This window comes from Rana temporaria, chromosome 1, assembly GCF_905171775.1.
Source record: "Rana temporaria chromosome 1, aRanTem1.1, whole genome shotgun sequence".
NCBI classification, from domain to species: domain Eukaryota; kingdom Metazoa; phylum Chordata; class Amphibia; order Anura; family Ranidae; genus Rana; species Rana temporaria.
The window spans coordinates 271,860,487-271,876,561 of NC_053489.1; the positions used below are offsets into that span (position 1 = coordinate 271,860,487).

Here is a 16,075-nt window from a genome sequence, read left to right on the forward strand (position 1 = left end):
CAGTCTATGAAAGTATTGAGGAAAAGTGAACTATTGCAGCAGAACTATTTTATAGGCAGGTGCTAGAAAATATAAAACATTGATAGATGCTCCCACAGTTTCTTCTCACTTCACAAGCTGTGAGTTTCGACTGAACCTGGCGTCCATCTTGCTAGCTAAGCAAATTTTTACATTTCTTTTGCTTTTTTTTTTAACTCCAAACCGGGGAGTGAAAAATTATACATAGTAAATAAAATTTTGAAGAACCTTTAACAATGCTCTGAAGCAACAGCACAATCACATTTGAACGTGTATTATTATTTCACTTTTTTAATGTGTTTTAACCCCATGAGTGTCAGAATCATTAGCAGACCTCGAACTGAGAATAAGTTCTTTGCTAATGCCTCAGGTGTAGCGGCTAATACTCATATCATTTTTTTTTTAATCTCAAATATATTTTACAGTTACCAGTTTTGTCAACATACAGTATTTATTTACAAGAACCTGTACAAATGGTAGTTTTCATTACTGTGCAACTACATTCTTCAATAACTGACCCCTCTAGAGAGGACTGCATGAAAGCTAAAACAGGGCCTCACCAGAACAATCGTTCTCTACACTTTGGCATATGTAACTGTGATACAGGCTTTTCTCTTGCCTATATATCTGGGAACATCTTTCAATAGTTGGACACATCATGCCGGTAACATAGATAAACATGCGCTGCCTCTGAGTATAACATCACAACTATCTTTAGAAAGGCTGACACATTTGTGTAACGTTTTTCCTCTTTTTACAATCTAATATAGAGAAATATAAACTTCAATCCTGAGCCCACAGATTGAAAATAAAAAAATAAATAAAGATGTATGTAGCCGACCAACCATTGAATGTGCACTCAAGACATCTTTTGGTTGTGCCATTTCCTACTGACTCTGTTACCAGAACAGAGGACAAGTAATAGACTGCCTTACACAAGGCTATCAATTTTTAAAACACCTTAGCACAATTGCCAGACTCCAATCAAAAAACAACCCAAGCATGTTGGACATCACAGGCTGCAATCATCACATGCACTCTTTACTAGTATTGCCTGCATATAGGGGCATAGTAAACCAGTGAATGAGAGATTGTCTGTTGAACACACTGTCAGATACATTTACCATCACACTGTGATGATCTCAGTCTCTGAAAACAAGTAGTATCTCTTCTAATACTGTTTTACTTTACTAAGAAAGAAGATGACTACAACTATGGTAGGTTGTTACAAACAGGAAACAAATGTTTTTTTTATCATGGCCAATATGGTGATAGAGGACTAGCCACAGAGAGCATGGTGGATTTATTCTCTTCTCATATGCATTGATTGTGTTTCCTCAAATTGCTTTAGGTAGATGGTTAAACTTGACTCCATTGTTATGTCTCCTTAATACAGCAATCACATACTCATGATGTCCAAAAAGTTTCTTGGTAGTGCACATAGCCAAAAACGTAGAAGTGAGCGACAGTCAATATAAAGTCTATACGTATGTACAGAAGAAGTCGTCATGTCCGTGTCATACAATATTTTTTTCCCTTTTTTCATCCACATCAAAGGCAGGAATACAAGAAGGCATTGTTAGATGTGGTGGACAGACATGCGTGCCAGCTGATTAACAGATAAGGTTTTAAGGCCTTTGTCTATGTATGCTGAGTTACATAAAGGCATAAGCATGTAGAAAGAGGAACTGTGAGACACAACCAAACATAGACTGAGGAGTAAGAGTAAAAGAAGATTTAGGCTCAGAATAAAAAGATACAACTTATTAATGGCAAATATCAATACTGTGTATTGTACAGATGGAGAAGTTTGTGTTGCTTGCCCTTTGATAGCTTCTCAGCATCTTTGTTAATAATACTGTCAGAGGTTATAACACATTTCACGGAGTTCAGCGGCCGTTCACCACATTCATTCATCAAGCCCATACAGGTGACACCTGGAATGTCTAGCCAAGAATGTCAAGGTATACAGGGGATGCCTTGGACAAGTTCTGAAGTAGGCTATAGATTTCTTTGATATTCAGCCTCATGTGAGGCTCTCTCTGCCAGCATCCCAACATAAGGTCGTAGACTTCCTTCGGACAAGTGCGAGGTCGCTGCAAGACTCTACCTTGTGTTATGCACTCAATCACCTGTAACAAAAAAACTGATTAAAAAATAATCTTTATCAAATGGATAAAAAGCTACTAGATAATATAGTTTTTTTAAATTAGGCATAGTTCAAAAGTCATCTGATACTGTTCAAAGGGTAAATAATCGGAATCTACAGCTGATCATTCCAAAAATTGTACAAACTGAATAAAATGAGAAAATATATATTAATAGCACTTTTTGACATGCAGTTATTCCTATAATGTGAGGACATTAAAGTGATTGTAAAGTTTAGTTTTTTCTTTTTTAAATAACAAACATGTCATACTTACCTCCTCTGTGCAGTTGGTTTTGCACAGAGCAGCCCAGATCCTCCTCTTCTCAGGTTCCCTCTTTGCTGTTCCTAAATCATCTCTCCTATTGAGTGCCCCCTCAGCAGGCAGCTTTCTATGGGGGCACCTGAGCCGAGTCACAGCTCTGTGTATCCATTCAGACACAGAGTCCCGCCCCGGCCCCTCCCCTGATTGGCTGACTAACTTTAATTGACAGCCATGGGAGGCAATGGCACCGCTGCTGTGTCTCAAACCAATCAGGGGGAGGGCGGACGGCTTAGACACTCATGGACATCGCTGAAGAGAGAAGGGGCTCAGGTAAGTAATTAGGGGGTGCTGGGGGGGGGGGGGCTGCGACACAAAAGTTTTTTTTATCTTAATGCAGAAAACCTTCAGTGTTTACAACCCCTTTAAATGTCATGATAATTGGCATGTGTAAAAATTCAAAATAGAGCAAACGTATGCTTTGTAAATATGTAATTTATTCTACTAGTCATCCTCTTAATGCATTGGTTAGTTTTACTTTCTGCCTGTACACACAATAATACCTTTGACAGATATAAGTAATATAGAGAAACACAAACCTCATTATTGGATAACTGGTACCATGGTTGTTTTCCATAGGTGAAAATTTCCCATAGTACCACTCCTAGACTCCAGACATCACTTTCTGTTGTGAATTTCCTGTACATGATACTCTCAGGAGGCATCCAACGAATAGGCAGCATAGTGTGTCCTCCAACCTAAAAAGAAGAGGTGATCTATTACTATAGGGTAATTAATGTAGTATAGTACAACAAAACTATTATAATAAAACTAAACATTACATAATACGTGGATATCATTTTATATACAAACATATGTAATCAAAGCACTTTGGATTTTCATTTTCAGTAAACAAAAGAATGAAAAATGTTTTTCATGAGACGTCATTTTGAGCCCTATCATATCCATCCATATACTGGGCCCTACTCCTACTGCCATAGAGAGCTCGGAGCTGTTGGCTTTATTTAAACAAAGAGCAAACATTGTGGGTTCAAGTGGTAGAGAAGTGAAAATGTTCCTGTGAATAAGGTAAAGTCATTCCAATCACAAGGAAAAAGCCTGTGTTTGTGTTCTTATATTTAATAAAAGAGAATATGCCTTTAGTAAATTAACTCCAATTTACTTTGATGTCACTATGCCTAATGAAGATACTTGGATATATAGGTAGCTAGATTCCCATTTCGACTGTATTTCTACCCAGTGGTGTGGAGTTGATGGTGTATACAATTTTGACATTGGGCTTACATATGGTGTCTTACATACAAAAGAGAATCCAAGGTCACTTTAGATTGGTTCTGTAGTAACAACAGATGCACCACACCAGAATGTTGGAGTCAAAACATATTTACTCTAATAACAGGTCCAGGCAAAATGTACGTGTATAGCCAATGTGTTTCAGGGTTTAAAATCATGGCTATGGGTATTAATAGAAAACATTTTTGACCCCTATATTCTGGTGCGTCACTCCTGTAGATGACTACCATACATTGGGGTGGGCTGCAATGCATATACATTGGAAGGATGTTTTGGGGTGCTTCTCAGTGTGAATAGGACCTTAGAGGTCCAGAAAGTACTATAGATCAGATTTCTTAGGACGTAGGTTCTTCTTTTTTAGCCCTTAATTTGAGTATTTGCTAGCTTATTTAACAGGAAGGGTCAGAAATACACACATTTATACGCCTAGTACAAGCATCATATAAGATGCATTAGCTGAAAAACTGGCTTTTTCTAAATTGCCTTGATGTTACAGAATAAAAGGAGTTCTAGGAGAAACCAAACACACATTTCACCTGATACCCTTGTTATTTATGACTAGTCTAGAGACTAACGTATTTTGTTAAATTCATATACTATTGGATCTGCTACATTAAAGCTTGCTCATGTAAACACAATTTTGTTTATTTTCTTAACTTGAGGCCACAGCTGTCTACCCTAGCAGACTTTTTACATAAGTTAATCCTCTGCGTATGGGGGTCCTTCATCAACTTTTATTACCTTAATTTCCCTCTTTCTTGCAAGTATATAGAAAAGCCACTATTTAATTCACCGATCCAGAATGCTAGCACATTAAGTAAATCAGACTGCCTTGCACAGTGCTGTCCATCTAGCACTGAAAACTTTCTAACAAAAGGAAAGAGCAGAATGAAGATCTTATCAGTATCCTACTGCTTCCTAATTGTGCAATCACTATAATGTTTTATTTGTCATCTGCAGACAGGTGCCATTAAAAGCAGAACCTAAAGAGATTACATATTTTTGGCAACAATAGTTCATCTGGTGTAAAACTTTTATTGAATACACTTAAGCCCGGTACACACAATCGGAATTTCCGATGAAAAAAGACAAACTTTTTCCATCAGAAATTCCAACTGCGTGTATGCCCCATCGGAGTTTAGATAGAGAACATGTTCTATTTTACTCCGTGGGAATTCCGTCAGAATTCCGATGTGATTTTGGTCGGACAAAGGTCCGATCTTGTGTATGGGGCTTTACAGTAATTTTATACCTATCCTAACAAAGTACTTTCATTTTCAGAATTTCCGTAAAAAGACAATTGTAAAAAAGAATTTTATTCTAGTTGTGGAGTATGTAGTAGTAATCAGGAAAATTTGTATTTAAAGTTATTAAAGGGTCATATTAAAGAGTTCCTCCACCCAAAAGTGATTTCAGTGTAAGGTATTTACACAAGATATTAAAGATAGCCTTTTTGATGTTTTTTACATATGCATGTGAAAAAGATTAGCCAAATTTAAATCGTAAAACAAACTATTTAATTAGCTTCCTTTTTATAAATCATTTGTAATATTAATGCTTTTGGGCAGGCATATATGTTCATTACACAAACTATGCTTCTTGTTGATCCTCTAGGCAATACAGTACAGTATGGTCTTACAAAGTCTTCAGGACAAGACATTTGTAGATGATCGGCAGGATGTTGTGGTGATTTGGAAGTCCATTCAAAATAAATTGGCTGTGGTTTGCTAATGCATGAAAGACTATAAGTTAACACACTACACAATACCACAATACACTGCACAGGTGTGAAGGGGACCTAAAAGTGAGATAAGAACATCAGAAGAAACCCAATCTGGATTGTATAAATTATTATTGTATGGAATGTATAGTGGATAGTTTGCATAGAACTTTACCAAATAAAGGGGGGACTATCCATATGTACATACAGTATATACTGATAATTAACTATACATAAAACATAATGTTTAAATATTAACTTTTTTTAACATTTTGCTCATCTTTTTCATATACACACATAAAAGAGACATCAAAAAGTTGACAGGTCCTCTTTAAATAATTGTATTTATAGTTGCTCAGCACTTTCATTTAAAAATGTATACATCATTACTGTAACTTATCTCAAAACCTTTTTTAACGATGACATGTAAGAAGACATTAACAGTCAGATAATGTGCCTAAAAGCCTAACACACTCAATATACATAACCTTGACTATCCATCACAGCTTTATTTATTGATACTATTTCCTGTTATGTCTACATGATCAGTTCAATAAAGTTTAACTCACTTTAATACATTATGGTGACAAGCAAGCTTACAAAAAAAACCACATTGTGATCTCTTTGTGTTGGAGATAAAACCACATCATTAAACGTCTAGAAATGAATGAAGGGTCTTTTAAAGAATAGCCACCACCTTGACAATAACATTTTCATTATGAGCTGGATTTTGTGGCTTTAGGAACCATTATGATATTCTCTTAAGAGCTTCTAAAACCAACCAAACAGCTCAGATCAACACAGGGGCAATTGCCTAACCACAAAAGTAATGAATAAATAACAAGAAACATGTATTGGAATTGCTATGTTTTTATCCCATCATTGGCATAGTCTGTATGGCAATCATATCAGCCTCAATAGCATCTTTGTTTTAAACATTATGTTATATTGTACAGACTGCTTATCAAAACGAGTTATCAGGTTTTCTGGAAATGATGTAACTTATTAAGAGCACGGGACAGTTAATGTCTACAGTATTTCACCTCTAATGAAATAATGCATTATCATGAGGATCAGGGTGAGGCAGGCATCCCGCAGGAGAATGACTACATATCAGTCCACTATAGGAATGAAGCAATAGCAAATGTGAGTTGATGACATCATAGCATCACTTGAGAAAAATAGCAGCATGAGGTCATCATATCTAAATAACCAAGATGTGCACATACTCCTGTTGTGGCGTTTGTATGTCTACCCTCTGCACTTTAGACATATTTATTAAAATGAATGCTCAATGTAAATGTATTCTTTCACTTTAAAATAGAGAATTGATAAAGCGCGTTATACATAAAATGTATTATTATTATTATTATTATTATTATCTAAGAAATATCAAGTCAAACCTCAGATTAAAAGTTTAACTGTGCTGTGAGATTTATAATATCTATCAGAGATTCAGCAAGCTTTCCACAGTGCTTCAAGGTAGAAAAGGCATCCGACAGCCACAGCCCAGGGTTTTTGGGAAGATGCCCATGTCCCCATCAACATGAGTACAAGGTGCTTTGGGGTGGAGGGCAGAGCCACCCCCCACCCCAAAGCACCCAAACCCCCCATGTTGAGGGCATGTGGCCTGGTATAGTTCAGGAGGGGGGGCGCCGCTCGCTCGTCCCCTCCCCTTTCCTAACCTGCTGGGATGCATGCTCGGATAAGCCCCTGAAGAAGTCACGAGGTGTGACGTAACGGCGTAGGGAGTGCAAGAGGCGAACGCAGACCGGAAGTATAGTAAGAAGGCACTGGAAACACCATGATTTTTTCTATTTGCCTGTTTGAAATCTTTTCTATGTAAGAGTCCACTTTTTAGAGCCCAATAAATTATATATTTGTTTATCAACATACTACACTATTGGAGGTCTCTTCTTCTCTCCTCTTTCAATTTTCATACCCCATGGTTTGGAGCACGTTTGGATAGGTTGGTGGAAAAAACTTGCCAACTGCAGGAATAGCGGCATCTGACAGCTAGAGCCACCACAGAGCCGGAGAGATCAGAAGAAAGGAAGTGGAGAGCGCATAGTCCGTGGCAGGATCACATACATGTTGTATTTATGCAAATTACAACCAATATTGAGGTGAGAGTTCTGGGAGACTAGTCCAAGGATAAGATTTATCATCTCCCTCTATCCATTGTGGATACTTGAATAGGGCCTTTAATAACACACAGGAAGACCCCTAATCCATCAAGTCATTCATCTTACCACTTATCTATTTTAGCTATTTGAACTATAGCATAGACTCTATTACCATTGTTATAATACGGACATTATATATTGATCTCTATTTGACCTAATTATTGTTTACACGTTTGTATATCATTGTCTTTTTCACATATCTATTTGTCACTGGATGTTATTTTTAGTGGTATCACTTTTTAGCGCAAAATCACCTTTGCATTTATGCTTGGATAAGGGTCTGAATTTTGGGGGCCCTACACCGTTTTTTTTTCTTCAAATTTTGGCGTGGGGTTCATATTATGATGTGGGGTTCATACCAAATCCATACTAAACCCAAAAGAGCCTGGTATAGACTGAGGGGGGGGGGGGTGGGGACCTACAACCATTTAAAAAAAAAATTCTATTGCCGGGAAATGCTGCCATTCTTTATCTTTACACTGATCTGTCAGTGGGGGGGAAGCCAGCTGAGGAGATGATGTCTCGTGGTAGTTAAGGATGTGGGTGGTCGGCCCACATGCTTAACAACCAGCTATTTGTTCACACAGAATTCAGATCGGTCGATCGTTTTTCAACCGATTCAAATTCTAATTGTTCTGAAAAGTTGAAATATGTTAGAACATTATTCAATTAAACACAAATTTTAACAAAAACAAAACAAATTTTTACGAATTCCAAAATCAATCCAAATGAATTCCATAACAAAACGAAATTAGTAACATAACAAATCTATCCAAGACTGTACTCATTGACACATTCTTTAGCAATAAATACACCTCAGACACTGCATACACATACATAAAATGTGAGAAAGATGACACAACATGAGGTGACATGATATACTTACATGTCACTAATTCAAAAAATATTGGATGCAATTAAATTGAGTTTATAACTATGCACTGGTCATTCATTCCAAAATCAAACTGAACATTGTAAAATCTGATTTACAAGAGAGTAATCTACAGGCTGATCTGACTATACTTGGCCCTGTATCTTAAGTAGCCCTTTTTTTAAGAAAAGGTTATATTTTGAGAATAATACCTTATTACTTTCAGTCTTCCTAAATGTATGTTTTTCGAATTGAAAAAGGATAAGATTTAAATGTTTTGCTCATATTCATTAGATTGTACCTGGTAGATTACATGAATAAATAATCAGTTTGCGAGAGATCTGTATATGGCCTGGATCCGCAGGGACAAGTTGCTTATCAAATCTTAATTCATGTAGACTTGTACCGGAAATTTACTATTAATAAAAAGTTCTGAAACTGAGATTTAATACATAATATATATGACAATGAAAATGAATTCTGTCATAAATGGTAGTGATATTTTTTTTAATACATAGTTGTGCTACAAAACTGTGCTCCTTCATTTTTTGTTTTCATTGTAATTTAGTACACCGATATGTCCACATGGTGGAGCCATAGTTAGTTTATTCTCCTATAGTGAAATCATTCTATGCGATGGCGTTCATATCAAGCCTTTGAACGTGCACAGATTTTAAATGTAAAAGGATTGTTAACTCATATCTATAACAGTATTTGCCTGAGAAAATGTTACTTTTTAGTTAAACTTTTAATGTATTGTTTATGTGTTGGTGAAATGTGCATTCTTTTTTTTTTTTTACTATTGTGATCTTTCATTTTTAAAGTATAGCAGCTTAAAGTGGTAGTGAACCCAAAAACAAAAATGTCTTTATTTGTAGCTTACCAATCCTTAAATGTGGTGGCTGCATTAAAAAGCATTTTTTCTCTCTCATTTTTTACCTGGTAATCAGGCCACTGACACGCTTCTTGTCTTAAGGTGTCTCCATTTAGGATGGGTGAGCAAAGGAGACACCATTGGATAGCAGCCTTGTCAATGTGAAGAGAGGGTAACGTTAGATGTACTAGCAGATTTAGATGGACTTCAAATTGAAACTGAACCTTTTAGGTGTTAAAAAGACAGGTACATGAATATGTCAGTGCTCATACTGAAGTCAAAGTTTTCTACTAGGGTTGGGTGAAGCATGATGGGAAACTGAGAGACTAGTTCTCCATCAAGTCCACTTACTTTTGATTGGCAGTGCACAGCAGTGAAAAGATTGATATCTGCTCAGTCAGCTTTTGAATCCTCCCACTGCTGTGCACTGCCAGTTTCCCATCATGCTTTGCCCACCCAGTGACAAGTCATTTCCAAAATAAGGGCACAGTCATATTTGGATAATGACAACACCAGCATCCCCAACCCCATAGTTTACATTCAACTTCAGGACAAGGATCTCAAGATCCACAGTTGAATGGGTCCAGGGATACAGCCTTGTGCAGGACGTTTCCCAGCTTCCCAGCACAGAAATGCCTCACTTTGAGTAATGTCCTACCTATACATCTAGCTAGTCTGCCACTGGGTGGCTCTGTCCTAAAATAGGATGGTAAAAGGAAAAGTTACAAGCAAGTGACAGCTTCCATTTCAGAGAAGTCCTGTTTCGCTAGTGATGCCATGGGTGAACCAGGACCCATATATAAGCCATGTGGGGAGGATACTTAGTGCAGATGGGGCATGAGGGCAATGTACCCCACACCTATACAGATGTAGCCATCACTGCTAAGGTCCTGCTCTCGGCAGAAGTGCATGGAAAGTTGTACAAATGTACAGCAATTTTCCAGCAAGTTTCTGGAAAAGGAGAGTCGTGAGCTGGATGACGAAAGCCTAATCGGAAAGTCAGAGCCCTCTGAGTGAGTACTATTAACTCTGGGATCAGGAGAGTAACTGCAGGGAGCCTAACTGGGTAGAGATTTGGAGTGGAACTTAAAAGGAGAGACTAGTATGCATTGTTAATCTCGGCTGACAGAGCAGGATGCTTCATCTGGTAAATCTCAGTTTGAATAGGGTACAATGCTGCAGATGTTGTAAATAGGGAGATGGGTCCCAGCACTGTAGTTATCCCAAGGAGAGAGAAAGACCATCAGAGGGAAGATGGCTGCTTAAAGTGCTGCATATGCTTTCATATGTGACTGCTGCAGACCGTCCACCAAATGTTAATAGCAATTTACTGTCAAGTGACTCCAGAACGTGTGGTCGTGTGATGTGACTCTTTGTGCCATTTTTCAAATATCACCAGTAAAGTGCGGCAACCTTATTTATGTGTGGAATTTCTTTCCTTTGGGGATATTATTATTATTATACAGGATTTATATAGTGTCAACAGTTTGCACAGTGCTTTACAACATGAAGGCAGACAGTACAGTTACAATACATTTCAGTACGCGAGGAATCAGAGGGCACTGCTCGTTAGAGCTTACAATCTAGGATATACAAGTCAAAGGAATTTCATGTGGAGAGCTCTGGTAAGGTGTAGGGCACAATATGTTGGGAGGTATAGCCTCAGCAGGAGGGTAAGTGTTCAGACAGAAGCAGGGCAGGGACTTGTTCTTTGGCACCAGCAAGAATGTTTGATGTGATGCTTGTAATGTGGCTTGTTTGATATTGTTTCCAAATTGTTGCAGACATGGTCAGAACACTAACATAGTATACTAAAGGTATACTGTTTTGCATTAGGTCACTACAATTTAACAACTGCCTACAGCTTTGCATAGAAAAGCTACTGATATATCCTGTATAGCCTACTGCAGAAACACAAGGGTTTCATGGAAGGGAACTTGATATATAAAACTGGAGTAACAATACATTAAAGCCCTTCCCAACTGGATGAATGATAGCCATAAACTAAATAGCTCCTTCGTACAACACCGACAACTTCCTTTCCTTTACTTCTATCGACAAGAGCCAACATACTACTGTGAAATAAGTTATTAATATTTTATTTAATTAGCTTTATATACATCATGATTATCCTTCAACATAGGCATACATTTGCTTTTACCGAAATCCGTGTACATGCTTCATCAGAAGTGAGATCTGTTTTTGGCTGCAAATCTCGACGGGACTTACAAGAAGTCACTGAGCCTTCTTAATGCAAAAGCTGCAACAGCATCTGAAATGCCGGTTCAATAAAATGCCATAAATAGCAATTACATTGCCTCTGGTGCTTTTTAGGCTCAGTGTACTTGTTCACTTAGATTCATCACTCACATTTTAAGGTCTATACAAAATAAAGTGTTGAAGCACGTTTAATAGATCTTTACTAGTGAATCTCAGCAAATCTACCGTGTGATCTATTCAGTGGCGTGGACACGAGATTAGTTTCATCAGGCAAATATTTAATCAAATAGTTAGAGGTAAACACACAGAAAATCAAGTATTGTAACTGCCTACTTGCAGTGTTTTTCTTTTCCATAAATTATGCTTATTCAATTACAGTGTGCCTTTGAACTTGCTCGAAAAATTGGCTAGGTAGCTCCTTAGCACAGCCTCTTTCCTCCTTGCATGTCATAGCTCTTTCCTCTTTGAGAATGTCTAACTACTATCTGTGCTGGCCCAACTACTCTGCCCCTTCCCTTACCTCCCTACATGACCTTTATCAAAAACTGGAATTTGGAAATCCAGAATTTGACGCAGCTGTGCATGACAACCAATCAGCTTTTATCTTTCATTTTTAAAGCTTAACTGAACAAGTTTAAGATAGAAGCTGATTTTTGCTGTGCACAGCTGCTCTAGATTCTGTCTGCTTCAGTTTTGATAAATTGCCCCCTTTATGTTGCTGATGGAGGGAGTAATGAAGGAGAATACTGTAAAGTGAAATTAAATGATATTTCTGAGTCTGTGGGGCCTGCTATCATCACATGGAAAATGGTAGTGCCCAGCGCCCAGCCCAGCAATCTCAGGGCTTATGGATGTCTACACAGGGGTAGTGTTTACAGATAAATAACATGCACACAATAATATGTTAAATGCACATCTTATAAGAAGTTTTTGCTGAAATGAATGATCTGAAAACAGGAAACTCCTAACCAGTCCACTTGTGTAAATTCCACTATCCATGTAAGAGAATAGGTAAATTCCACTATCCATGTAAGAGAATAGGCAGGGGAATCCTGACTCACACTCCTCAACACTCTTTGCATGTTAATACCCCAGCAGTACTGCTATAAATTGGTAAGTGCCCACATTTAATAGCAGGTTGGATTTCATTTGCACCTACTGAAGGTACTATTGTAGTAATGAATTGCACCTTAACATCATAAATTATTTAGGACTTAGCAATAATAGCTGCTCACATATGGCATATTTATTTGCCAGATTGGGAATTAGGAATGACTTAATTTCACCTAAATTCTCATAAGGCCACAAAAGTGAACGTAACTCTAGGGATTATTTTTTTTTTAATTTAGTTTATATATACAGTATATGCTTATAGCAATGCAAAAGATTTGTAGTGATCATTCTTATCGGCTAACACAATTTATTAAAGTTGTAATACTTAGACATTACGAAACCACCATAGCTCCCAGCTGTCCCTCATTCCAAGGGACAGTCCCTTATTTGAGACTTAATTCCTCTGATAGCCTCAGCTATCCCTCTTTTTTTGTCTTAGAGCCCTTTCACACTCCCATGAGGATCCGTTCCTTATATATCCGCTTGCTCAGCGGGGATCGCTCAGTTGATCCCCGCTGAGTCTGGAGATAACACTGTGTCGGGACCGCCCTGTCAGATCTCCGCTCTATCCTATAGGGGGATCGGATGAACACAGACTGTCTGTCCGTGTTCACCCGATCCGCTCTGCATATGGATGGAAAAATAGGATTTTCCTCCGTCTGCAGAATCGGAGCATAGCGGACACGGATGAGATCAGGTGTCAGTGGATGTTCATCCGCTGACACCCGCTATCCCATAGAGATACATGTATGTCCCTTTTTCATCTGTAAACGGATGGATGAAAAAACGGACATACGGTCCGCTGGTGTGAAAGGGCACTTATGTGTACATTTCTGTACAAAATGTACTATTTTACATCGAAAGTGTTGTGCTGCACCAAACTTTTTTTTTCCTTTTTTTTTACCAAACTTCTATGTTATTGCATTTGTTATTTTCAACAGCCAATTTAAAGGAAAACTAGAGTTTAAAAAAAAAACACTTGTGTGGTTAAGCCAATATTTTCTGCATTTTAGTTCTTTGTGCCCATTTAAAGAGGGCCATGACAGGAATGTGTACTTTGCCTACATACTGTGTGCTAAAGGATGTCCCTCATTATCATTTCAGAAAGTTGGGAGTTATGTGGAAGATACTGTATTTTCCGGCGTATAAGACGACTGGGCGTATAAGACGACCCCCTAATTTTCCAGGAAAAATGTTGGTTTTGGGATATACTCACTGTATAAGACTACCCCCTTCTTACTAGTCTTTCTGGAAGCTGAGGGGGAGCCAGAACCGCTGACAGAAAAAGGCTTTTTCAAATCTCACTGTGCGATTACATTACATTCCTCACTGTGCCATTACATTACAAGCCTCCACTGTGCCATCACTTGCCCCTCACTGTACCATCACTTGCCCCTCTCTGTGCCATCACTTGCCCCTCTCTGTGCCATCACTTGCCCCCACTGTGCCTGAACTTGCCCCCAGTGCAATCACCACAAACAGAATCACTCACTTTGTGTGAATAGACAGGCGGTGACAGTCTCCGTGCTGCGCGCGTCAATGATTTGAAAGCCGCGCCTTCTCTTCAGAGTGTTCTGTGATAGGCGGAACACAAATTTTCCCAGCAGCGCCTCTGTTCTGTGTTCCGCCTATCATGGACGTTTTCTCATCTCGTCCGAGGATGAGAAGGCATCTGTGATAGGAGGAACACAGAACAGAGGCGCTGCTGGGAAGATTTGTGTTCCGCCTATCACAGAACACTCTGAAGAGAAGGAGCGTCTTTTAAATCATTGATGCTCGCAGCACGGAGACCGTCCCCGGCGTATAAGACGACCCCCGACTTTGGATGCATTTTTTTGCATCCAGAAAGTCGTCTTATACGCCGGAAAATACGGTACATGTCTTAATAATAAATATTAATTCAAAATAAGGAGTGCACCCCAAGCTTGCTTACATATGCCTGTTGCAATGATCACCGACCTGTTGGCAATTTTGTGGTGCTTGCACACTGTATCCTTACAAGGTAATCCACACTTGGGACTTCCACAAAGCAGTTTCAAAAAAGCACTTTAATTAAATGTACAAAAATGCAATGCAACGTACTCCAGGCCTAAAACATTACCATTTCCTACATGGAGGAATTTAAATGTTGTGCTGCACTCTTAGGCCTTGTTGACACTAGTGCAATTTCTGATGCGACACAGGGTTGATTTACAAAAATCTGGTACAGCTCTGCATAGAAACCAATCTTGCCAAAGCTTAATTGAACAAGCTGAAGTTAGAAGCTGATTGGCTACCATGCACAGCTGCACCAGACTTTGCACTTTCCAGCTTTAGTAAATCAACCCCACAGAATCACATGATAATGGAATTCATATTGTTTTCAATGGTGTCCATTCACAACAATGCAACTCAACATGGAGCATGGAGCGATTTTAGAAAATGTTCCTGTACTACTGGTGCGATTATAGGGCGATTTTGGCCACATGCAATTCTGGTGCAATTTGGAAAGCGATTTTATGTATTTTAACCCTCAACTCTCCTTACAGGCAAAGCAGCAGCACCTTGACTACTAGGGATGAAATTGCATCAAAATTGCAAAGGAGTAAAATTGTGTCCAAATTGCTCACAAATTGCACTACCTAATTGCATCTCAAATTGTCTCAAAAATGCTTGGAGCTAGTGTGAACCAGACCTTATGGACATCTCGCTGGGCGAAATCTTGCTTTTCAGCCACCAGAGGGCAAGCACGATGGCCGCTGACCACGCACGATTGCGTGCATGAGCACCAGCACAGGGATTTGTGTGTTTACAAAATCCCGGTGCTGTCAGGGAAGAGGAAACATCTTTGTTCTTCCTAAATAAGAAAAACAATATTTCTCCTCTCCTAGTTATTCCTATCCCCACACAGTTAGAGCACACTGAGGGAACACACAGTTAACCCCTTGCTCGCCCACTAGTGTTAACCCCTTTTCCTGCCAGAGACATTTACATAGTAATCAGTGCATTTTTATAGCACTGATCGCTGTATGTTTGTCAATGGTCCCAAAAAAGTGTCAAAAGTGTCCAATCTGTCCATCGCAATGTCGCAAGTACCACAAAAAAAATCACAGATCACCGCCATTACTAGTAAAAAAATAATAATAATAAAAATGCCATAAATCTTTCCCATAGTTTTTTGATGCTATAACTTTTGAGCAAACCAGTCAATATACGCTTATTGCGATTTATTTTACCAAAATATGTAGAAGAATATATATTGGCCTAAACTGATAAGGAAATAAAAAATGTTATAGCAAAAAGTAAAATATATTTTTTTTTCGTCGCTCTTTTTTTGTTTATAGCACAAAAAAAAAAAAAACAACGCAGAGA

The 16,075-nt window shown here is 38.4% G+C and overlaps 1 protein-coding gene across 4 annotated transcripts in view; it reads right to left on the reverse strand.

The window, feature by feature from the left end:
• Window positions 1-389: 389 nt before the first annotated feature.
• The window catches only part of NTRK2 (neurotrophic receptor tyrosine kinase 2), a 287,133-nt gene continuing 271,447 nt past the window's right edge, over window positions 390-16,075 (reverse strand). For all 4 annotated transcript variants that reach the window (XM_040355520.1, XM_040355522.1, XM_040355519.1 and 1 more), the window contains 2 exons: window positions 3,026-3,184; window positions 390-2,150 (listed from right to left, as the gene is read on the reverse strand). In XM_040355520.1, the coding sequence (XP_040211454.1) occupies window positions 1,965-2,150; window positions 3,026-3,184 (345 nt within the window). In that variant the 3' untranslated portion in view covers window positions 390-1,964. The remainder of the gene's footprint in view (window positions 2,151-3,025; window positions 3,185-16,075) is intronic.